The 23,516-nt window shown below is 44.6% G+C and overlaps 7 protein-coding genes across 7 annotated transcripts; 5 read left to right on the forward strand and 2 right to left on the reverse strand.

Annotated features, from left to right (window-relative positions):
- Positions 1–316: 316 nt before the first annotated feature.
- On the forward strand, positions 317–1,497 carry AOL_s00215g857 (uncharacterized protein; the record flags this gene model as incomplete). Its single annotated transcript, XM_011130059.1, has 3 exons — positions 317–379; positions 562–733; positions 830–1,497. The coding sequence occupies 3 exons, from the start codon at positions 317–319 to the stop codon at positions 1,495–1,497; spliced, it is 903 nt and encodes a 300-aa protein (XP_011128361.1).
- A 3,501-nt stretch (positions 1,498–4,998) lies between these two features.
- Positions 4,999–5,871, forward strand: AOL_s00215g858 (uncharacterized protein; the record flags this gene model as incomplete). Its single annotated transcript, XM_011130060.1, has 1 exon — positions 4,999–5,871. One exon carries the CDS (start codon positions 4,999–5,001, stop codon positions 5,869–5,871), a length of 873 nt encoding a protein of 290 aa, XP_011128362.1.
- Positions 5,872–9,230: 3,359 nt separating this feature from the next.
- AOL_s00215g859 (uncharacterized protein) lies at positions 9,231–10,002 on the reverse strand (the record flags this gene model as incomplete). Its single annotated transcript, XM_011130061.1, has 2 exons — positions 9,231–9,719; positions 9,871–10,002. The coding sequence occupies 2 exons, from the start codon at positions 10,000–10,002 to the stop codon at positions 9,231–9,233; spliced, it is 621 nt and encodes a 206-aa protein (XP_011128363.1).
- Positions 10,003–15,579: 5,577 nt separating this feature from the next.
- Positions 15,580–16,008, forward strand: AOL_s00215g860 (uncharacterized protein; the record flags this gene model as incomplete). Its single annotated transcript, XM_011130062.1, has 1 exon — positions 15,580–16,008. The coding sequence occupies one exon, from the start codon at positions 15,580–15,582 to the stop codon at positions 16,006–16,008; it is 429 nt and encodes a 142-aa protein (XP_011128364.1).
- A 1,123-nt stretch (positions 16,009–17,131) lies between these two features.
- AOL_s00215g861 (uncharacterized protein) lies at positions 17,132–19,304 on the reverse strand (the record flags this gene model as incomplete). The annotated part of the gene is made up of 4 exons (XM_011130063.1): positions 17,132–17,257; positions 17,321–18,446; positions 18,508–18,671; positions 18,729–19,304. 4 exons carry the CDS (start codon positions 19,302–19,304, stop codon positions 17,132–17,134), a joined length of 1,992 nt encoding a protein of 663 aa, XP_011128365.1.
- Positions 19,305–21,052: 1,748 nt separating this feature from the next.
- On the forward strand, positions 21,053–21,898 carry AOL_s00215g862 (uncharacterized protein; the record flags this gene model as incomplete). The annotated part of the gene is made up of 1 exon (XM_011130064.1): positions 21,053–21,898. One exon carries the CDS (start codon positions 21,053–21,055, stop codon positions 21,896–21,898), a length of 846 nt encoding a protein of 281 aa, XP_011128366.1.
- Positions 21,899–22,274: 376 nt separating this feature from the next.
- AOL_s00215g863 (uncharacterized protein) lies at positions 22,275–23,509 on the forward strand (the record flags this gene model as incomplete). Its single annotated transcript, XM_011130065.1, has 4 exons — positions 22,275–22,577; positions 22,640–22,651; positions 22,716–23,287; positions 23,347–23,509. 4 exons carry the CDS (start codon positions 22,275–22,277, stop codon positions 23,507–23,509), a joined length of 1,050 nt encoding a protein of 349 aa, XP_011128367.1.
- Positions 23,510–23,516: the final 7 nt, after the last annotated feature.

Genomic DNA, 23,516 nt, shown 5'->3' on the forward strand with positions numbered 1-23,516 from the left:
TTTTTTTTTCCTTTGGTCTGCCATTGACCGCAACGGGCCGAGTCACCTCATTCACATCAGCCCACTCCCGGTTTCCTCCTTATCGGTTCCGACCTTTTTCGATTCTAATCCATTTTGAGATATTCTCGATTTGATTGCGCATGAAACGCTTGATCAATCGAACGCTTAAATAATCCTCACTCTGCATACTATATCGCTTCTTGAAGCTCTTAGCACCAGAGATTATTAGTCCAAAGTCTAACCTACATAAAATATACACACTATTCAATACATTTTCAATATTCAATACATTTTCAGACTCTTCGAGTTCAACAAAATGCCACACGTAATCGATTCAATCGAGCTGCCAAAGCTCCAATTCGAGGACTTGCCTCGCGAAGTATGTCCACGCTTTTCCTTTTTTGTGCTACCTTCCCAATCCAAACCTGGCAGAAAACCCAAACAGAAAGCAGAATATTTGCGTTGGGAACACAAAGTCGTCAACTTCTACCCAAAACGTGTGTAACATGGTCATAGGCTTACGTACGACATACTAATTTGTCCTTTGTTCTTTGAAAATAGTTGATCGAGGAGATCCTCTCTTTAATGCCCACTCGCTCTCTTGTGATGATTTCAGGAACATCCAAACTTATCCATGACATTGCTACATATATCCTTAGCCGTCGATTACGACATACACTACATATCGAGGGCTATAGATTGATTTTCGAATGTTATGCTGCAGATGATAAGTGTAAGCTAGTTTCAACATATGTTAACATTATTCATATTTATATACCTACTTGGTTTATGGACTGTCAGCTAACATGCATTTATCTGGTTTATATAGTTAACCATCCCTTCAACCACTGCGAGTACATTGGCACCCATGTCGGCGCCGAAAACTCCGCTGAAGCAACAAAGAAGTTCCAAAAGGTGCCTTACTTCACCGAAGACGATGAGGGAGAAGAATGTAACCCCCTCGCCAACCTATATTCCAATTTCACACCCAGGTCATTCAATATTGACTCCCAACCACCCTCGACAACGGTTACAATCGACTCTGGGGATATATTCACCCAAATCTGCGCCTCTGCGAGTTTGGTAAAACTTTCGAATTCAGAGTATGGAGGCGTGACAAGCATCATTCCCGTTTGCGAGAGTTTTTTTAGAGTTAAGAGGGATTGGCTAGACTCTGCCGCTACTTACGAGGGTCTTCAGCAAAATAACCCGATAACTTGGGTCGGTATGGGAGAGAACATGGGATTGAAACTCAATGTTACAGGAAGAAGAATTGTGGGGCCTGCGGTTAGTGGTGGTGTTAGAGGAAGAGATCAAGAAGATGAGGCGGTGGAGTATGGAGTCGAATATGATGGGGTGGTCATTAGGGCGAGCTATTTGCTGGAGATGGTCGAGAAGAAGCAACATACCTCTTTCTTTCAAAATTTGAAGCTGGCAAGCGAGGAGGAAGGTGTCACTGGGGGTTTGCAGGAGACAACGACAGTTGCGGTGTTTTAGACGGCCGGTTTGGCGGAATAGAAGATCCAACCTTTCTGAGAACGTGATAATATCACTTTCCTTCAATTTTTTTTCTTTTTCTTCTTGTTTCACCGGAGCACGGGCTCATCGGCGTTTTTATTTTCACCTTGATTTTATGGTAGTTTGTCTTTTTTTTTATCCGACTGAGCTTTCAGACTGTGGTTTCAATAGACATAGATGGCATATATAGCTTGGGGAGCGGCTTTGATAAGGCCAGGGGTTTTGTTTTTTACGATATAGAGCGAGAGCTGGCCATAGCGTAGGCTGTTGGGGGTTTTTATTTATTTTTATAGACTTAAAGTATTAATATGATTGTACTTGATTCGAGACCGTTCTTCGGTTTTAGTTCTACGAATATTTTAACAAAGAAAATTTCACATATTATAATAATATTAATCAGAAGACAGCATGCATGCCCGCTCATGGTGATAATGTGAACATACCAGCGTCTCGAGGCTACACACCGGCCCCTAAGCCCCATGAATTTACGAAGGGCCGCATAGGCCCATGGCCAAATTCAATTAATAGTGATGGTTGCTCAAATATTAAATTTTGTAAACGGTCACATACAAGCTGATAAGTCTCCAGGTACGTACTTGCCGATCGGCAAATACGTCGGGAAATCGAATCGGGCTCTATATAAGCGAAAGAGCAAGTCGAACCGACCGGAAAATATCATTAGGCAACAAAAGATGGGCTGTCTAACTTCAGTAGGGAGCTGTAGTATTTGGAAATTCTCAAGGAGCTCGAGGTCGAGTCACAGCGTATGTGGACCTATGTAAATTGATTTAGAAAGGACAGGTATACATAATATCTATATTTCTATGACCCACCTAGGTACCTCAAGGCCTTGTGGTGTAAGCGTATGGAGGAAGAAATTCTATGCTGCCAAAACGCATTCAAGTTCAAAAATTCTTAGCGAATGTCAAATGGGGATAGACTGATCTCGCAGATGAAAAACAGTATAATCTTAACATCAAAAAGTCTGCTCTCCTTCTCCAAGAAAGTATTATATAATTTCTTAGTCAGGTTCAACCAATGCTAATGAAAAGCTACCCCCAACTGACCCAAATTTCTGGAAAACGGTTTCAAAACTATGTTATCACGTGGAAAGACCAGCTTCCCGTCCTAGCGACAGCCGCATATTGCCGCACGCCAATGGCTAATCTGGTGCGGCATGTTTGGGAGCAAGCGGCATAGGGTACTCCGAAGTACCAGCTCACGGGAATTAGGAGCGCTCGAGCTATCCGCAGTGCAGTCCTTTCGCCAAAAATCTAAATCGACAGATCTCACCCCTTCTTTCTGTACCTTAAATTGAAAGGAATGGGCAATCCAACTTTTTGATATTGCTAAGTTTCTCGAAAACGGTCTGGGCATGTAGATGCTTAAGACAAAGATCGATAGTTGGTTCGTTTGGGAATAGTTGGAGAGGAATCCCTTTCCAAGAAAAAGTTGGGGTTGCTTTTGGAGTGAGGAAAAGTGTTGGAATGGCGGGATTTATATCGTAGGGAAATGATCTGAATCAGCTACTTGATATCCTGAAGACGGCAAATTTAAAATGGTGAAATTTGAAGGGGGGTATGGGAGAAGGTGTCGGTTTCGTAACAAAATATGATGAAGCCCAAACATTGGCTTTAAACCCGCTGCTATATTTAAACCGGCCAGATAGGAGGCCGACTAAATATGGCACAACTGCGTCTATGGACCCTTTGTTCGAGTCTAGACGCAGGAAACAGTAGCTGGCGGCAATTACGGGATTGTGAATGCGAAAAAAAGAAAAAGAAAAAGAAAAAAGGAATACTTGACTATAGTACTAAAGTACATGCTTGTTCCCCAGCCAAGGTCAAACGTGGAGAGCGTACAGATTCTCATAGCCTAACATTATTTGATATCATGATGATAGACTGGCAGTTTAGGTTCTTCAAGCTATTTCATAATTGTATGGGTATCGATATCGATGCGGGGATTAGTAAATATTGGATTCGGCCCTAGATATTCTCTTATATCTGTGGAAAACAGCCTGTTGTTCTGAAGGATCATTTTGCTCGCAAAAAACATTATCAGTCGACCGACTAGTCAGTAACTGAGCATGAGATCGAGAGAGCTCAAGGAAGCATGGAGATAATATCACGATAGACCCAAAGTTCTGGGTTTCTCGTGCCGGGTTGGTGTGGCGGGGTGGTTCCAACAAGACGTTCACATTCCAAGAATGCAATGCTGCGTGGTTTTGATAAACACTGCAGAAGTTGGATACATGCACACCAACGGCACGACCAAACCGTTTTTGTTTTAAAGACTTATAAAATACCGACACTCTGTCACACCGCGGTAACGGCTAACGGAGTTTTCCCAACATTCATTACGGACTTATCCGGTCAATTTAGCTGAGATTTGAGCAATCGGACCTCCAACATTTAATGTTTTAATTTAGAGGCCGAAAGCACAAAAACAACAGCATTTGTGCATACACCAACAGGGCTAATGGTAACATTTTACAGTAGATATCCAACGATAATCTGTACAGGGAATAACCGCAACCCTTTAACCGCGTGAGGGATTTCCAATCAATCTGGCGTTAAATTTGCGCGTTTACAACTTAAACTGCAAATTGTCATATGACGAGAAGCGACTACCGAATGCGTCAAAGCGGCCTGGGCTGCACAAGCTGTATGCTTGTTGGATGTTTTTTCTTGCTTTGTTATCCCTGTATATTTCTCTCATAATGGGGGGTGTTTGCGATCACGCTAGCCCCTAGCTTATTTACCGTGGTCGTAGAGATCGAGATGTACATTCACGCATAGTCCTTGGACACACAATTCTGTCCAGGGTACGCAGACGGAATATAACGTCCATCCTAACGTACTTCTCTTGGTCCCCCTGCAGCCGATAGATGCTCGAAACCGGTGCCAAGGTTAGTAGCTACTAGGTTGGAAACAAATGGCAACGAGCCCCGGGGCTGTTTAGATCTATGTATGTTCCAATAACGAAGATCAGACTGAAATTAAATCGAAGTCAGGATCCTAGGAGTTGCAGCAATAACTGTACACACATGCCCTATTAAAGGTGTGCCGGAATCATGCATATGAATCTTAAGTGCAACGTTGAACCAATATTCCATACCTCGAGGCTAGCAAGGAAAGCACATTGGTTTTATGCGGTGCATATGCAGGAAGTCTACAAGTATTCACATTGCATGAACACATCCTAGAATTAATAAAACCCAATGTATACTGACTATTGGGGACTGGAGCCTCCCAGATTTCAATAAAATGAGCTGCTCTTAGTCTGGTAGCTGCTCTCATTGAAAACTAGCAGTCAGTTGTGGGAATAGTCAGATCGATCTGGGCTCATTTGCAGTCAACTTCAAGGCCAGCCGCGACGAAAATTTCAACGTTTGCAATACCTAGCGGCTAAGCGGTTCCCTATTCGCCCTAAACTCCGTCCAACTCCCTCAGAATTTGTATGTAGAAGGCTCTGAATATGGCACGATCGTCTAGAACTTCAAGTAAAGCAGTCCCAGCTGAAAAACTAACGAAAAAAATAGTTGCTCAAAACCTGCATGAATCTGAGCCTCAGGTCATTACTAGCGGCGCGGCAGCCGCGATCCCACTTGAATCGAACGATCATCTTTTTGGTTCCCTTGGCCTTAATCATAGAACACTTGATCTCAGTGAACAGGGGCTACCAACAACATCCTTTGAAACCCTTGGGGGTCTCAAATTCGCGGAAAGCTTTGAATGTATCTCTTCGACGGCTTTACAACCCGCCCAATCCGACACCTCCAAGTCTATCGAACTCCAAGGTCAAACTCTCGAGACTCGTAGCGAGAATGAACAACCCAACACCCCGCATTCGCACTCAAACTCCAGGAAGCATGCTAGGAGAAGAGAGGGGGGATCCAGTAAAGGCTTACTAGCAAAATCCGTAAAGGACAAATTACAGCCCGTTGATACCACACAACTCCCGGTGATCCCAGGTGACCGAATCCTTCTCTCAGCAGTACATAGAGACGCAAGTGCAGAAGCGACCCTCATTGCGGACGACAGAGAGTTCACAAAGTCCGTAAGTCGGGCCATCACAAAATTCCAACAAAATTCCCCTACCGTTGATCTCCCCGTTCCCCATATCGGCCAAAAACGGGGTTATGAAGTCGTTGTTTCCCCAGCTAAAAAATCTTTACTGAAGAAAAAACTCACCTCAGCATCGAAGAACTTGCTCAATTTTGAGAAGCGTGGAGCATTATCATCCGATTACCACGTTTATATAGTTAAAAGCACTAAAATTAACGACTCCCAATACTTTTCACGGCTCTTGGCTCCCCAGGGGACAATGTTCTCGTCATTGACAGCCTAAGCTACGAGACCAGTAAAACTCCGGCCAAACCCTTAGATTCGGAAATGGCCTTCGATGCATGGCTGTGGATCCCGCCTTCCGTGAAACCAGACAACGCTACAACCGGCGATATAAAACAGCTTCGTCTCATCCCCGAGCAAGACGATACATTGCAATTCGAAACACCAATGCTAGATTTTCTAGCTGGAAAACTATTTGACGCAAGGGAATTTAAACCATGCCAACCAATAAGACTATCTCTAATGTCCGAAAGCCAAATGCGAGAGGACTGTTTCTATCTTTTGTCCGGGGCACGGGGCTTAGAAAGAATAAAAGAAATGCTTGGGAATCATAGCAAGATGCTCGGTGGTAGTTGGCCATCAGAAATTCATATTCTCAAGGTGGATGGAAGATGGGCACGACTAACTATTCTTCAAAAGAGCATAACATAAAATCGTTCTTGTCTTGGGTAGGTTGGAATTTGCAGCGTTGATTCAATGTTCTAGATCTCGAGATCGGTCTAGTACGTTGGTTGTATTGCATGTTGGGGACGCCTGCTTTACAAGACACTTAATCGTGAGTTTGTGTACAATACTATTATTTGGTTTTATTACAGGCGTTTAGTATACTAAAAATATTGTATAAAATATTATTGTAGCACCGGAAGTGGAGCATATATTTCCTTAAGCATCAGGGTGGACGTGAGCACTAATATATGTAACATCACAGCTGTGGTCTGTGCGCAAGTATAAAGCTATGGCCATCTGTGCAGAACATGAACCCCCTGCTAGTTAGGGTGTGTAACCGTAGATCAATCCAACATCCGCAACACGCTAGCCCGCTAAGAAGATGCAATGCACCGAAAGCCCACACTCTTAAAATTTGGAGTAATTGATCCTATGCGTCTCATCGAAATATCTATTGTATATATCATCACTTTTATAAGTTTAGGTAAACTCGATTATACCTCTCTTGAGTGGTGCATGAGTGATAGATACTAATTGTATCTCGATGCATATCTATACGCAGGCGCCTGCGCATAGCACGGCATACTAGCTAGCTACTAAATCGATCGAGATCTGCGACGTATAAACTATGGGCTACACTACCTTGATATGATCTGTATCATGATATTAATAATGACCTACCAACGTGATAGATCATATTTCGTAGTTATCAGCCATTGTCGTATACCCAATAAGGCCGAGCCACCAAAGTTTTACAAGGTCTCTAATTTTTTCGATATATCATTGGGCTTGGCAAGCCGACGGTCTGTATATGCACGCAGATAAAATACCGCCAATCTCAGTCGATTCCGTCGCTGCAGCAGATAGGGTAGGGGGCATCAGAAACCCCGAGTATATGGTATCTTGGAAAGCCATCACATACGTCAAATTGCGATGATATCTTAGGATCCTGTATCAGTAGACAGGGCAATCCCGTAGCCTAGAATGAGGGTCTGAATACCTGCTAAAATAGAGTTAGAAGCTATGAGCCGCTATTGATGGGCCTAAATGTTTATCGCATATATCAATACCTGGGGTTGCAAGGGAATGAAGCTTGATAGAGCACGCAATTAGAAGTTGGAACCGAGGCTCATCGGTATAGTCGAACAATTTGAAAAATTCTATGTTTCGTCGAGATTATCTATATTTTACCTTCCAATTCCTCGCAGACTAGACGATTTTTTCTGCTGCTATGTATTTCAACATCGTGAATGATCTATCATTAGAGTTCCATTAGGATGGAGGGTGAGTAGACATGGAGGAACACTTTGCGATAAAATGAGCCCTTGGGTTGTCAAAGTCAGAAGGACGGGAGTCGGAACTCGTCACGATATCTTGTTCCACTCACCCGGGCCAGACCTATTCAGTAAAGTGGAACCCGGCTGCCGTGGCTTTTCCCAGCATTTTTTCGGTAAATATTTTGATAAGCAGGCTTGTGGAAGCAAATAGAGGGGATCCATTTCTCCCGCCTTCTTCGGTGGGTCCCGGAGGAATTATAGAAAGAACTTTCCGACTATTTCCTTAGGTGGAAAAGGGCGGAATAGTGGGCCGAGTCAAGCACGGACCGTACCTTCTTATTCCATTCTCGTTTCGTCTCTTTTTGCCCCTTTTAATATGAGGTCAAAATTTCTTTTTGCGACTGATGCAAAATGTTTCCTCCTTTCGCACATGTGTGTTCTGCGTTTCCGTCCGCAGAATCCGGAGAAGCAAGGTTTAGGCGTCATCCTCGTGGTACCTGGATCTGCTGAAATCAAGAGTAGCCTAGCCCGGAGAAGACGTTTCCTCAAGCCCAGGATACTTTTGATTCCATCCAAAGTTCGCTTGCTTTATCAGGTATCAGTCAGCACGAATTAAAGCGTTTCATGAAACAATGAATACTCTCCAGATTCGACCGCTAACGGATAAAGGCCGTTCGTAGGCGAATTTTACCTATGGCTCCATTTGTCACCTTCGCAATGCATATTATAATATTACTATATGTCCCGCGACTTATGCAAGTCAGTCGCCTATCCCCTGCCATCCGAGGTATGCCAATCGCTTTTAGGTTCAGGAACCTCAAGTACCTCCAGCCTCTTGTGGCTCGATCGCATGGACTTTCCAGTTTGAGCCAGGCTGAAAACCCTTGTCGAACAAACTTGCGATCTTGTAGTCTTATAGACTTAAGCGTTGGGTAACTCTAAGCTACGGGATGGCATGATTTTCAAAGAACACTTAGGCCAGCAGCTGTTTTTCTTTGTGGTCAGCTGTTGGAATTGTGGATTCGCAAGGACAATTAACTTCCTAAGCTTACTAGCGTCAAAGGTCATTTTGTTCCGAATATTTGAGGTACTCGTGTCTTCTGTTGAAGAAGCACCGTCAGAGTATAGAAATTTAGGTAATTGAACCCTTTTCTGAGTATTATAATGATGGGTGGGTAAATCAATCCGTTTCCGTCAATATAATGGCAGATTGAACTGGGCGTCACAAGAGTGAAGAATTATTGTTTAATCAGCAAATGGAGGAGTTTCGTTGGTGCCAGCGTGGACCGTTCCCCTGGGTCGGTTTACAGTGTTGGAAGACCCAAGAAATCCCCAGCCGTCTGATGTTGAGACACCCTATCGTGAAATTGGTGTTCTGACTTTATGTAGAAAGGGTTGTATAATATATCTAGAACAGACAAAAAGGCTTACATACAAAAAAATGCTAAGTTAACTAGAAGTGCTAGAAGACGATATACGTATGGCTAGAAGTGTAAAAGAGAGCTATTAAACCATAAAAACAATTGTCCAGAAAACAAAACATGAAACCAAGACGCCCTCCCCATGCAGCCGACCGACCTCCACCATAGCACCCCTTGACACAAGCTTATGGCAGTAGCTCTACGAGTTCGTAGATCTAGTATCCGAAGCCTGCACTTTTTTGAGCGCGTGTCTCCTCGTAGACCTGCCTTGTGTCTGCTCTGCTGCCCCTCATCCTTTCTACTCCCTCGACAAATGAAGAAAGTGGCGGTAGGGATGCCTGTAACGATTGGTGCGAGCCCGATCGCGGTGTTGCAAATTCGTACTCCATCCTTTCTTCGTAGGGACTTAAGCTTCCGGTATCTTGTGGAGACATTCGCTCCGATGGGGGGCTTCCTCGCTCTGCCTGTTGGACCATTTTCCTTGCCTTCTCTTTTTTCCAATCACCTCGATTCGACACATGGTCCTTCAATAGTCTCTCTACTACGTCGGGTCGATACTCTAGGACTCGTCGGTCAGGCTCAGCAAGCCGCGACAGGACTTCGTTGCTCAAATCGATTTTCCATCGTGGTGTTATTTCGGTCCAGCGTTTATCGATAAATCCGTACTCGCGGCCAAGCTCCTTGTAAACCTCTCTGACAACAGCCTAGGGTTGTTGATTATATATGTCAGGAAAACTATGCACAATTCAAAAAAGAGATGGTGCAAGAGAACGGATAGGTCTTTCGACAATTTTCAAGAAGTAGGATATTGGGGGGGTATAGACGTCGCTGTGAGGAGTGTGGAGGGGGTCACACCTGAATATTAATCCATCTATCCTGTGGACTTGGGAGATCTGGATTCTCTTCTCCAAAAAGATCTCTCAGAAGGTCGTCCTTGCGTTTCCTCGCTGGTGCTTTTCGTCGACCTTGTGACTCCATTGCATGCATGATATTTTTATATAAAACTTAGTTGAAGGATCAAGAAAGATAACGGTTTGCGCAGGCAAGGTGATTTCTTTAAGTATCGTAAGATGGAGGGGAGAGTTTTAGGCTAGTTGAGCCGGACCCGTCTCGTACGTTAAGCTCTAAAGGTTGTAATCGTGAATCGGGCGAACTAGGGGAGCCAAAATAGAAAGACCTGTAATGAACTTTTGCAAGGAAAATTACAGAACCAAAAAAAAAGTGACCGTTTTAACTTTTTTGCGGGTGAGTGTATTAATGTCTTATGCTTCCAGTCGACTTGGGCACCTGAAAATCGTTCAACTCGGAGCTTGGGAGGGGACAGGAATTTTAGAGCTCGCATAAGATCAGGTGGAATCTCGTGTGGACCCAACCAAGATCTTGAGGAAATCCGAGATCTAGCCCTGCACCCCTTCTTCGTCCCCACCTCCCTGTCCTTTTTGAACCCTCTGGTCCTCCAATGTTCAAAAAGAACACTGCGTATATCGTGTGATACGACACAAATACGGGCCATTCTGGTGGGCAGCTCCGCCTAGCTGAGCCAACTTTTCACTCTGCAACCCCTGCATAACTCTCGAGCGTTATATTAATCCAATTGGCTCGTGCTGGGGATGGAATCGCGATTTTGCGAAGATCTGGGAAGGTTGCTTGTCTCTCTTGTGAAGAAAAGAATAAAGCGGCAACCAGCGGGATAACCCTGATGGTGGGCTTATGCGGCGCGATGGGCGTTGTGGGCCCACAAGTGTGCGTGCCGGGACTCATACAACCAGTTTGATTTGATCGCGTAGAAAATAATTCCATTAACCATAAGCTACGACGGTACGTGCTCGCCGGGTGACGGGAAGGTTAAAGGCTAACTGCTGGTAGGAGTGGGAAACCATATGCTCCAGCCCAATCATAATTTGGACCTTGAGAACTTCGCTTCCGAGACGCCACCAACATTTTAGCGTCATGTACAATGTCGATGCGGTGGGAAAGGTTTCGTGAGGGTCTCTTGCATTGTGCAAGTTGGAAATGGACCAAAATAATCTAGATTCGATCACCAGCATCCTACATTGCAGGGGTTGGATCCGTTGCGCAATTGTGTGTACGTAGTGTAAGGAAGTTAACATGCATATTACATTAAATTACGGTACAAGCTCAAGAGAAATCACAGCGCTAGTCATAAACGCTTTATTGGCCTTAAGGATCAGATATTGATACTGGCATCGATCTTGCATCAAAATCTCGACCAGCATCCGCATGCCAGCATTGAATTCACAAACTCAATAAATATCCGCAGACTATCGGAAATTCATATCGGAAAACTGAAATTGGGTGTCTCCTAAGACAAAACCGTGGGCAGTTTCCCGAGCGAGACTTCGCCCCGAGGTCACCGGCTCCCGGGAAATGAAATTAAGCTTAAGTACCCAAGACTGCCGCACAAGTTACACAAAAAGCAGCGAGAGAACCCACCGAAACAAGGAAAGTCAAAAGGGACTTATAACTGGCGGTAATAACAGCACATGCACAGCACATATCAGATCTTGCCAACATTAACACGTATCCTGCATATTCCTCACTCCCTGATCCCAGATGTGGCTTCCGACCGATTGGTCTGGAATCTGGCGACTGAGATTTGGGGTCCCCCACATGTACAGACTCCCACAGCCGTTCTATTATATTGTTCGATCATATGTCAAGGTTATGTCTCTTCCATGGCACGGTACTTTGTTGAAAGGCCCAAGTACCTCGATGGTACCATGGAAAACCTCAGGGCTCTAGTTAACCAAAACACCAGGGTTAATTTCGGGTAGGAACCCACTAACGCGCCTGCTAAGATCTCTTCCCGAGATGCGGCAGCTGGTAATCTTATGGGAATAGGACCCGAAATTGCTCTATTTTGTCAAAGAAACCGATATCCCATGGTCATGAGAAAACGCCAATGCCCGTCAACTTAAGGTTTCGTCAACTGTAAAACACCACCAAAAAAAAAAAAAAAGGAAGAAAGAGGGTCGAAAAAGGATACGTATATCGAATCAAAAACTGACAAAATAATACCATAAGATGCGTTTAACTATAACAGTCAAGTTAACTCCCTACCCGCCCCCACGTCATTTTTCTTTTCTTTTGAGAACAAAAAAACCTTATAAGGTCCACTTGCCGTAGCATCTCCTCGGTATCTACCTTCAGCTCTCCGCGGGAACCACCAGTTGCCATTGGGGGCCTATCAAGCTTCAGAAGTTGGTTTTCCCATTTCTAGTATCGCTAGCGCTTCTCCTCTAAGTCAAAAATTACTAAAACGTCACAATTCCCAAGACCAAGTAGCTTCCCGTAATCTCCCTTCACGCCAAATTTACAAAAGTGGTCATATTCCTCAAAGTCAAATTTATAACTACTGATCATATCGAATTTTGCACATTACAACTCACTATTGCAAGCGCAAGATCTTAAGAATCACATCCGCAAACTCTTTTTTGGCGACCTTGAAATTCGTATCCGATACCCGGCCTCAATGTCCAAGATATATCATATACATCCATGGAATTTGCGGCGGGCCGCGGAATTTGTCTAACTGTAGCGATAGCATCTGAGATGGTTAGCATTCAAACTATACCAAACTTGTATATCTTAGACCGGTGGCTTTCCCACCGGCCATAGTTTCCTCCCAATCAACACAAGTAGTGTCGTTCAACTTCCTCGAATTAAAGCAATTTTCCGAAGAATTCAGTCCAACGCCGGGAGTTTCGGGATGCCGACTGAGACAACATGAAAACCTGGGAGTTTTTTTTTTTTTTTTTTTTTTTTTCGAAGGGGGGGGGATTATCTCTTTTTTTCCTTTTCCTGCAAAAGAAAAGGTATCAGCTCACCGTCTACAGTTTCCAGTAAGGGGTTAAAGACAGCCGGAAACCAGCTCGGACTCGGATCACTTAGCCAAAGGCTAGGAGCTCTCGCATTAGGAGGAAGGCGTTAATATGCTGAGGACGAAGAAGATTCCGCATCCGCAGATGAAGAATACAACAGTCTGAGATCGATACACTCATGAGGACCGGCCCGAGGCTGGGGCGTTGGCCAAAAGAGCTGTCTCTTCTGACGTGTTCGTAATGAGGTACTTAGTTTTGAAAACCAGAACCTCAATATTTCATGCGGCTCGCGGCACCTGCAAGGAAAACACCAATACTCAAAACATGGTCTCGATTTCTAGCACACAGATCGATCTTCCTTGGTTCCGTAAAATGGTAGTTTTTGAATGGTTCACCAAGCGAGTGGGTCTAATTGGGGAGCTAAGCTTCATAGGTCCAGGATAAGCAGTAAGCATCAGGATCCCTGTATATTTATTCACAATGCATAAGTAAATTTCAACTTCTGCACAATGAACTCTAATCTGCCATGAATCAAGCGTGCGAGTCTGCCTTGCTAGTTGAATACTAAAGCACTATCGATAGGACCTCGTTGGAACGCTGCAAAGAGAATAAGTATCTTGCATGATATGGGGTCCCCGGAAATCCTGCAAGCCAAATCCGTGTGGTATGATATGAGAGCTCACCCAGATCCAATGGGATGTTTGAGTCTCAACCGGCTCTTTCAGCGGCATTTGCATAGAATATCGAGGCCTCATGACTCGGATCGAATTCCTGTTGCATTTTCTGGGGTGGCAACACAATCTGTAAGTAGATTGGAATTATATGACGAATTAAACTTTTGACTGGTCTCGAGTCGTGAGCTTTGACAGTACAGATTCTCCCCTATGTATACCCCGATGCCACGTTTCCGACCTCGTGACGGTCCTAGGGCTGATCCATGCTAGCAGTTACCACCGTTAAGGCAATCTTAGTACCGAGCGGCTGATATGCAGGCTTCATCACTATGGGATCGAGAGTTTACTTCGCTACGAGGCTGTAACGTTATAACTCCTGACAAATCGCTCTCCCCCTTACGTCGAAACCTTGCTTAACCATTTCCGTCTCAGTTCTCTCTATCGGCCGAAATATCTAATAGCTCTGTCGATCAATTGATCAGTACTTAAGAGGCAGGGCTTCGCACAGACTGCTTGAAAACAGCTCAATGACTAGACAATAAAAACGGCATCTGCCTTCAATTTTACTTATTCTGGACACGATAGGAAAAAAACTTCGACTCTCCTATGTACCATTATACTTTTTTTATCGAGTATGGCTGTTGATGTCTGTATCCGGGAATTTGGGCCCGTATTAGTTTTGGCATCTTGAAAGTCTACTTGCGCAACTAAATGATGTCAAGCATCTTAGGGTAGTGGGCAAAATTAATTTAGGAGATAACTCCTTAGATAGTTAATTGAACTGAATAGTATGTGTTCGTTTAGTCGATCCATCGCCAAAAACTCAAGGGGCGACGAATGGACATTCAACTTGAGAGACTGAGGCACTCTGGCGTGTTGGATTTTTCGTGTTGTCACTTGAAATTCACTGAACCTCCTTGAATTTCTACGGAACCAAGTCAACCACCATTGCAATTACAATCTATCCTAAATCTCAATAGATAACTGGTTGACCTCGATCACGCGTTGGAACTCATTTTTATATCGAGTTGTTAAATCTAATTCGATATAAAGCTGTCGGCGTTTTTTAGCTTACATGTGTCCTCACCAAAGTTGGGTTAACCACCCATGGGGACAAGCTCATAGCTATAAAATAATTGTAAAAGTGCAATTGCGCGATATTTGAGTTCTGGATTATCGATATCATCACGATCGGACTGATGATATCGTCACATGCGGGCGCACCAAATAGCGCCATGTAACCGGAGCCAAGTTAAACGGCAATGATATTTAATGTGTGATAACAATAGAAAGTTCTCAAACGCACTAACCTATAGCCACATAACTATGTATGAAAACAGTAGTTTTTAGTTCACGAGATGACACATATATACTATATTATATTAGGTACATAGTTGCCTCATACCTAGACTTGGAAGTATATAGCTGGAATCATGCATACATAGGATGGTATAATATATATTGGTATAGGAAACATAAAGCTAGTATTGTAATAGTACGGTCGCAAAGGTTTCTACGGAATTTTTGAAACTATGCTTAAAGCTATTTAGCTCTTCAGGAGTTACAAGTTAACCTTAATTAACTGATCCCAGGACCTGCAAGCCCATCCCTTCGTGACCAATATAATCCTGGTTACAGTATCCAATATATGCAAGACAACCTCGCCCTTCTTTCCTTTTTACTGTATAAAACCCATAGTTATCAACGAACTTAAACTTTTACATTTCAAATGCATGTATTAGTCAAATGACTAACTGGTAGTGTACTATCTCGAGTTTTTCGTATCCATTGCTGTGAGCGAATACAAGAATGGACCCCTGGAGCTCAATATATCTACAATGGAAATAAATTTGAAGCTTACATTATATTATATTACCTTAGCACCCACATTATCTAGATCGCGAACATACTAAAGGTACTACCAATATAGTAATATCTCGACCGAATAAACGTTATAAACTAGCTGGCACATCCAACTATTAAGCAAACCATCTATGTATGTCCAAGATTCGAAAAAGAAACAGAGAGGAGAAATAGGTCTATAGACGATGAAAAACCTTAAGCCGATCGCGATTCTAACCCTCCTCCCGGCTCCGCTAGCCTCCCTCGTAATCCCCCTCTTCTACTCATCGCCCCCACCATCTCCTACAACGGGCAACCCCTCAGAAATCACCTCCCCGCCACCAGCTAAATCCAACAATTCAAAACGTAATCCTCTATCCCCTTCGTCTGTCATCGACGAAATCATCCACCGTGCTCGACCACCAAACGACCCAGGCGCAGACGGCTCACACCCACTTGTTACCGCAAAACCAAATTCGGCGTTAGATGGGTTTGATATTGATACAGACGCATTAAAGAAGGCGATATCGGGAGAGGGGAGCGATGGTGCTCCTGATCGTGATGCGGCCGGGCTGCCCGAGAAACCTGCTGGGCTTGAAGAAGTAGAGTTTAAGAAGAATACTATACGTTTGTAGGAACTATTGAGCGTAGCAGCCGGTCGTATAATTGGATCTATGGATATATATAATATGCTCTCATGTATGTGTGTTTAAGGGTTTCTTACCATCGCGTATGCAAACTTTGATATCACGACATCCCTAAATTAATTATACGGGATAGGCCTTGAGTAGTCCGGATACAGTACGTATATAGTCTAGTATACACCCGCACACGAATAGTTATTGCGCAACAATATATGCGTGTATATCGGTCTCCTCCTTCAAACAAATGGAATAGCTCACAAAGAAAAATGGGTGTGCGTACAAGGAGTCGACAGTAAGACCAGACGAAAAGAAGATGGAATAAAGAAATGCCTTGATAATCCGCTCTCCCTCTCAATAGCTAGTATACACTGAATGCAAGAAGCTCGCTATAGTACATGTCTATAACCCACCCATCCCCTAACCTATAGTACATGCTCGCCCCTAATATTCTCGATATTAAACGTGACAGAAAGCAAAACAAAATAGGACGAAAAGAAAAAAAGAACAGAACAAAAAGACAGACAAGAAAGGAACAAGGTGGTGATAAAGTTTTCTGGTTTCGACCTTTAAGGTTATCGCTATCCGCTGATGCCATTTTTCCAGAGAGCGCTTGAATGCTTCGGTGGACGAAATAATAGACGCCACAGTTAGTAACAAAAAAAAAAAAAAAAAGAGGAACACCCTCCGCAGATCTTGTGACAAAAGAAAGGGAACTATGACTATGATGAGCCTGGGGGTAGAAAATGGATGAGGATTGAAGGCAGCATGCAGCGGGGGGTTATGTCATGCTCCTTGAGACCGAATAGGTAGGTCCAGGGTTTTATGGTGATAACAAGTGTGAAATCGGAAAACAAATAGAGTACAATGAGAAAAAGAGAACGCCGCTCAATCGCTAATGCTAATGAAAAGCTAACACCCGTTAAAGAAAGAAAGAAACAAAACAGCAGGTAGTTTATCCTGTTGTTGGAGGATTAGGGAATTATTTTGGGTTGATTTTTTTTCGAGTCGTATATCGGGTAGTCGTCACAGGGTAAATGTGTCTGAGGCGAGCAGTAGCACGGTCAATTATGTCGCGTGTGGATGCTGGGATTAGGTCCAAGCGGCCATCCGATGTCTAATGGAATGGTGTTGGAGAAATTGATTTCTTACGCGGCCGCTCGAGGGTTGCAAGCAGCGCATCCAGCTCTAGGAAATTTTCGTCATTCGAAGCAAACCGAAGGTGACGTTTGGACAGTATATGCTGTAGAATCTTATTAGTCACCGGGAAACGATTATTGTTCGATAGTATAAGAGACGTTCATACCTTTTCGAAGTCATCATACTTGTCACGACAGTTTTCGCAGTATCCAGCGACGGGCTGCTTCTTACTAGCTTCTTTCACAACCAACTCGCTTCGAGCCCGCTTCAACGTTTTTTTACCAGCTTTAGCTTCGTTGTTTTCTTCGTCGACAACCTGGAGAGCGGTAGTGGTATTGGTTTGACGGATACCGCCAGTTGTCTTTTCAAACACCCGGCGATTGAGACGTTGGACATCACGGCTAGTGCCTGCCTTAGGTCCCACAAGGACAGGGTTGGATGAAATGGCCTGCGAAACAACCGCAGATGTCGGCCCGGTTGGACGAAGGCCCGAGGCAACTGGCTCATATCCGGTGAGGACAAGATTATCCTGTCGGGAACGATGAGCGTCCTTGAGCTTATCAACACGTGACTCGGTCTTCCTGACTGCGGTAGCCGCGGCTGCAGTAGCCATATCTCTGTCGACTTTGTTTTCAATACTGGAAATAGGCCTGCGGTCAGTAAGAGCGGTCCTCGGATCTTCCTTTAAGAGACTAGTCTTAGCCCTGAGTGACTGGTTGCGGGGTGGAGGTTCCATGACGATCCTTGCTCTGAGACGAGCAGCCTCCTTCTCTTTCGCCTTGGCTTCGGCCTCTCTCTCAGCCTCCTCCCTCATGTAAGCCCTCTTCGTATCTGGGTCCAAGACAAATGGACAACGGCCCTCCCTGTTGGAGCGGAATTGAGGCCAGTCCCCACTTTCTGGCTGCAAAGCGTTTCTAAACTCTCGTATTATGAAATGTTTATAACGTCCACTAGCGTCACCGACAAGGACATATGGTCCTTTGAAAACGTACATCTCCTTGGAAGATGATGGTTGACTGGACCGAGTCTTGTCTTGGTTGAGCAATCGGCCTAAGGCTTCTTCATTTTTTTTGGTAGACTCAACAGCGGATGTTCTTTTAGGCCGAGTTACCTCGACTTTGCTATGCTTTGAAGGGAGAGTTTTCAAAGGAGCAGCAGCAGGGACGATGTAGTCGTCGTCGATCTTCTCGTTTAGGGTGTGGATCATACGCTCAACCTTTTCGGTATTCCAGATTTTCATTTGGTTCAGCCGAGCAAGAACAAGGATGTCTTCCTGCTCCTCGTATACAGTGCTGAGAATGGCATATTAGTCTCTGGAATCGATATATATAAAAAAAGGAAAAGCAGACATACAGCCTAGGAGCAACAGGGGCTCTGGAGTCTGTCTTGCCAAGAAGCTTTGGATTAATAGTGCCTGTCCTGGCAGCCTCTTGCTCTTTCGAGGTTTCTGGTGGGATATCACCCCTGGCAGTGATGACATGGGTTACCCTTTCTTCGTCGAAGTGGTCGATGACGGTCTATATAAAGTATGATTAGCATGCGCGCTCTTTCATCTTTGAAAAGTAATTCCTTACAGAGTCGAGGTCGCGAAGTTGAATTCTCAGCATTGCCATCTTATCCTCAGACACGGTCTCATCTAGATAGAACGTTAAAGTTGGAAAGACTTTGAGGTAATGCTTTTGCCATTGCCTTATGGCTTCGTTGTTCTCGGCAATTGCTGCTGTGAGCTGCTTATCTCTGGTCGAGATTTTCTGCGTTTGAATTGGTTTTCGATACTTCTGACTATCGATCTTCTCGACCTGACGACGAGAATTGGCGGTCGGCTTGGACCGAGAGACACGAGAAGGAACAACATCACGGCGGGTGGTATCCTGTCGGTTAGGGGTTCTTGGAACAAGGACGAGTTTCGATGGAGTGGTGTGGCGATTTTCCTTTTGATCGGGACCGAGATAACCGGTGTCTATGTGTGCCTTTTTTGCTGGAGGAGGCCCTAGGTTGTCTCGAGTGGGCTTGGCAGGACGTTTCGCAGGGATGGTGGCGGTGCTGAGGGAATAGGGTTGCCCATGATGATTTTGGATGTTGCTGAGAGGGACACGACGAGACATTGTAGGCATTGGAGGAGGAGCCGGCGAGATAGGGAGCGAAAGCATTGGATGGCTTGATGGATAGTGAACAGTTTAGGACAGGTTAACGTCGAGGAAGGGGTAGAGTTCCTGTGACGTCTATGTATTGATGTTTCAGGTGCTCATTGAGGTGAGGTAGCGATGGCTATACTGAATCTGATTGATAGAGTCGAGGGAGATATTTTGAGGATGATCGATGAGACGGATAGGATGAGTGAATAGCTAAATGGATCGGGATGACGGCGTATGATGATGGTGGTGGTGGTGATGGTGGTGGTGATGATGGTTGCGTGGTTGATGAGGTTGCGTCGATGGAGTGAGGAGAAGAAGGGTGAAGAGTGAAGTTAAGTCAAGTTTGATTTAATTTGATGGCCAATATTATTATTATTATTATTAGAGAAATTCGCGACCGGCGGCCCAAATTCCAACCAACCAAAACAACACAGAACGGCAAACGCAAGTCACGAGAAAGATAGCAATGAAGCCGGTGAGCGACTGATGCGGAACATAAAAAAGGTCGAGGGCTGGAAGACGAGGGGAGAGGATGTTTTGTATGAACCTCAAGATTGTATTGTATATTTTTGTTTGTCGTGGGCTCCTTGTCCGAGTTGGGTGAAGTCCAAGTGAGGAGAAAGGCTGGTTTTCTGTGTACCAACAAATAAACAGTAGTTTTGGTGCAGCCAGAAGTACGCGCCATCCCTGTCCTGCACAACAGTACTACATAATACACACAGCCAATGGACTGGACCTCAGAGCCGCACTGACGGTTGGTTGACATTCATTCCTTCCGCTGCGAATTTGAATTGAATTGCCTGTGAATTCGTTTCGAAACGGCAAGTTAAAACTTCGGGTGGACATGGACTGACATCCATACATGCATGTATGGATGTATGTATGTCAATGTTCATCGAAATGCATATTTAAGTATGTACATGAGGTATTATATATAGTACTTGAAGAATGGTGAAATAATCTCGAGTTCTACCATATCTACTACTTACCTATACTATCGGCCTTAGTACCTCCGAGACACTTAAGTAGTACTAGTAGTTATATACTTCTCACACCCGTCTGGCCTGTCTAACATGAAATATCGTCGTAGCACTCCGTACGGTCCTCGGGTCGCCGCGTGCCCACAGTATCAACACGGCGGAAAGTGTTGTCTGGCTGTTACGCAGTTAAGCCACCGCCACATGTGATTTTAAAGACGCCACACTTGAATATCACCACATTCGCAACACGGAATCAATCAATTATTGACACTATAATCTGGGAATTTGGAATAAGGATCCCAATCTTCCAATCCGATCTAGAATTCATGGATTTCTTTTTTTTCTTTAAATACGACCTAATAGTATCGGTACTTTTCAACTCCAGCCAAATATAATCTAAAAGTGGTACCGCTACATGTTTTGATGGTGAGAATGTGGGACCGGGGTAAATGCAACCGCCAGGGTCGTCTTTACCCGCAGCCTGTAAGCCGGTCACCGATAGACGATGTGTGATACGACTTATACATCCGTACATAAATATTCGACCTATAGCTGGTTTCGGAATATTTATACTTCTCCTCAGCCTCTCGTATTTAACGCAAGTCTGTCGATACGACTTCTACCTGCTATCGCCCGCTTACAGGAAGATGGCATTTATTTCCAGTTCTTCCCATTTCAGATAATCACCATCGTCCACATTCAGTCCTTTCATGACTTCTCTCTACCTTATGAGCCTACAAATAGCTCAAATCCCTCATAGACAAAAGATAGGATATATATATCATGGCCCTTCATCGCCGCATCTCCCTCTCCGATCTCGAGAGCCCCGAAGCCCCCATCTCCGCTCAACCAACCCATCACCTCCCCCCTAAATATTTCGAATACAAGCGCGGAGGCCGCGATGAGTTCTTTAGGGACCTGGAAGCCTACCAAGCCGCTGCCCAAATTCATGCGCAACACCACCAAGCCACGGCTGCCTCCCCTACCATCGGATCCGACGAACATGAAGCTCCAAGTTATGATAGCATTGGCGAAGCCCTGCCTACTATCCACGAAACCAAAGTTTTCAAAAAGCGACTACTAAGTACTTTAAGAGAAATAAGGGAATTCACCGAAAAACGTAGGAATACTCCAAAATGGTCGAACTGCTTCGGCTTAACCCAGAACGTCCGCCTCGCGTTGGCAGCAATCCTAATCCTCTGCATGGTGGGTGGGATAATCACAATGGCGATTACATTCCGACAAGTAGCGGGTATGCTAGCTCTGGGTGTTTTTCTGGTTGTATTTATAGGATTTAGCTTTTTCATGCTGAGGAAGCATGTATACCAAGGAAGACTTGTTGAAGCCCTGTTGATAGGGCTGGGGAAAGTGGAACGATTCGAGAAGATTGAAGAAGAAACATTGAAAAGAATTAAGAAAGGTGTTGATGCGACTTTGAATCCGATGTTCTGGATAGAGAGCGAGAGGAGGATGGAAGAGGCTATCCCCGAGGAGTTGAGGATGCAAGGAGATATTCAGCAGCCTCCACCGGCACATTTCCCGGTAGAACATCTACCGGCGCCAAATAATTCTCCAGCAGCACCGACGGAGCCAGCTGGGGAGCATACTACAACAAGGAGGGCGGAATAAGAACGAGAGATATACACCAAAATGTAGAGGGAAAAGGCTGAATCGAAGTTGGAGTTATTGGCTGGATAATCTTGTTGTAAAGGGTTAGTTTTTATCTTTGTATGGAATTTCTATGAGATACGCCGCTTCTAATGAAAAAAAAAATGGAACAAAACTCCTCTAACCAAATCTCACTGCTGGGACGGCGGTACCCTTTAAATATCAGGAGCTTCATCGGCCTGATACTGAAGATGCTCCCGCTGCGTTGCGTTGGATTAAAGATGCATTAACTTACAAGCTCAATCAAACGTTAATTAGCCCGGATACTGGATTCTCCTCATTAACTTCGATCCAAAATTTTCAAACGTTTAAACGTGCATAATAGGTACTATCAAATATGTCCCTACCATTTGTAGATGTGTCGCCCTTTCTCAAAAAGGGTACCCCACCCTCACCCGCCAAAGATACTTCGGCCAAATCACTCTTCGACGCCTGCCACGATGTCGGTTTCTTCTATCTTAAAGGGCATGGGATTCCGAAAGAAACATGCGATTTGGTCCTCGACACTGTGCGAAACTGGATGTTGACGGCTACAGACGAAGAGAAGGCTACTATCGCTAGGAAGGATGCCGGTGTTGGAGATGGAGACGGAGCACGGGGGTATCAAAAGATTGGCGAGAATGTAACGTTAGGGAAAAGCGTATGCATGTCTTATCTCATTCGACCGTTTTAGAAACCCGATTTTCTAACATAGAGCTATAGGACTTTCACGAGGTATATATAACTCTATAGTCCGGACCGAGATTTCATGGGACGGTTCCGCTCAGAGAAAAAATAGGCTATAGACCTCTACGCCACCCACCCCTTGGCTCCACCATCCCCGCCATATCAACCGCTCCACGGCCCAAATCTTTGGCCGAATCATTTATTCTCAGATATATTCACTAGTTACATTGACCAAATCCTCCTCCTCGGCGCCGCTCTAATGCGATGCATGGCCGTGGCCCTTTCCCTCCCAGAAGATCACTTTGAACCTTTCATAAACCCTTCCTTTTGGGTATGCCGGGCAATAGGGTATCCACCGCTTACTCCTGAAGCTATCAAAGCAAACCCTGGAGGGGTCGGTTGCGGCGCCCACTCGGATTACGGGTGTTGGACCTTTTTGTTGACGGATGAGACGAGAGGGGCACTGAAGGTTGAAGGGAAGGATGGGGAATGGATTGATGCAAATCCTGTGGAGGGATGTTATGTGGTCAACGTAGGAGATATGTTGATGCAGTGGACGAATGGGTTGTTTAAGAGTACTGTTCACCAGGGTAATCATCCTCCCACCCTGGATCTTCTACAACGGTATGACGGTCTTATGCTGACTTATATGGGCATAGTGGTACATTTAGGGAGCAACTATAGGTACAATACCCAATTGATATTCTGATGACGAACAGATTGCCACTAATAAAAGAAATTAGAGTATCCGTACCAGTCTTCTTCGAACCATCCTGGGAAGCTAAAATCAGCCCGCTAGAAGGCTGTATAGTCAAGACCGGTGGAAAGGCGCTTTATGGAGGAGCCACTTATGGAGAATACCTTTTGGGCAAAGTCGCTAGTAACTTTTATACTGAGAAGCAATAGTTCATGG

Source organism: Orbilia oligospora, assembly GCF_000225545.1.
Source record: "Orbilia oligospora ATCC 24927 unplaced genomic scaffold scaffold00215, whole genome shotgun sequence".
NCBI lineage: Eukaryota > Fungi > Ascomycota > Orbiliomycetes > Orbiliales > Orbiliaceae > Orbilia > Orbilia oligospora.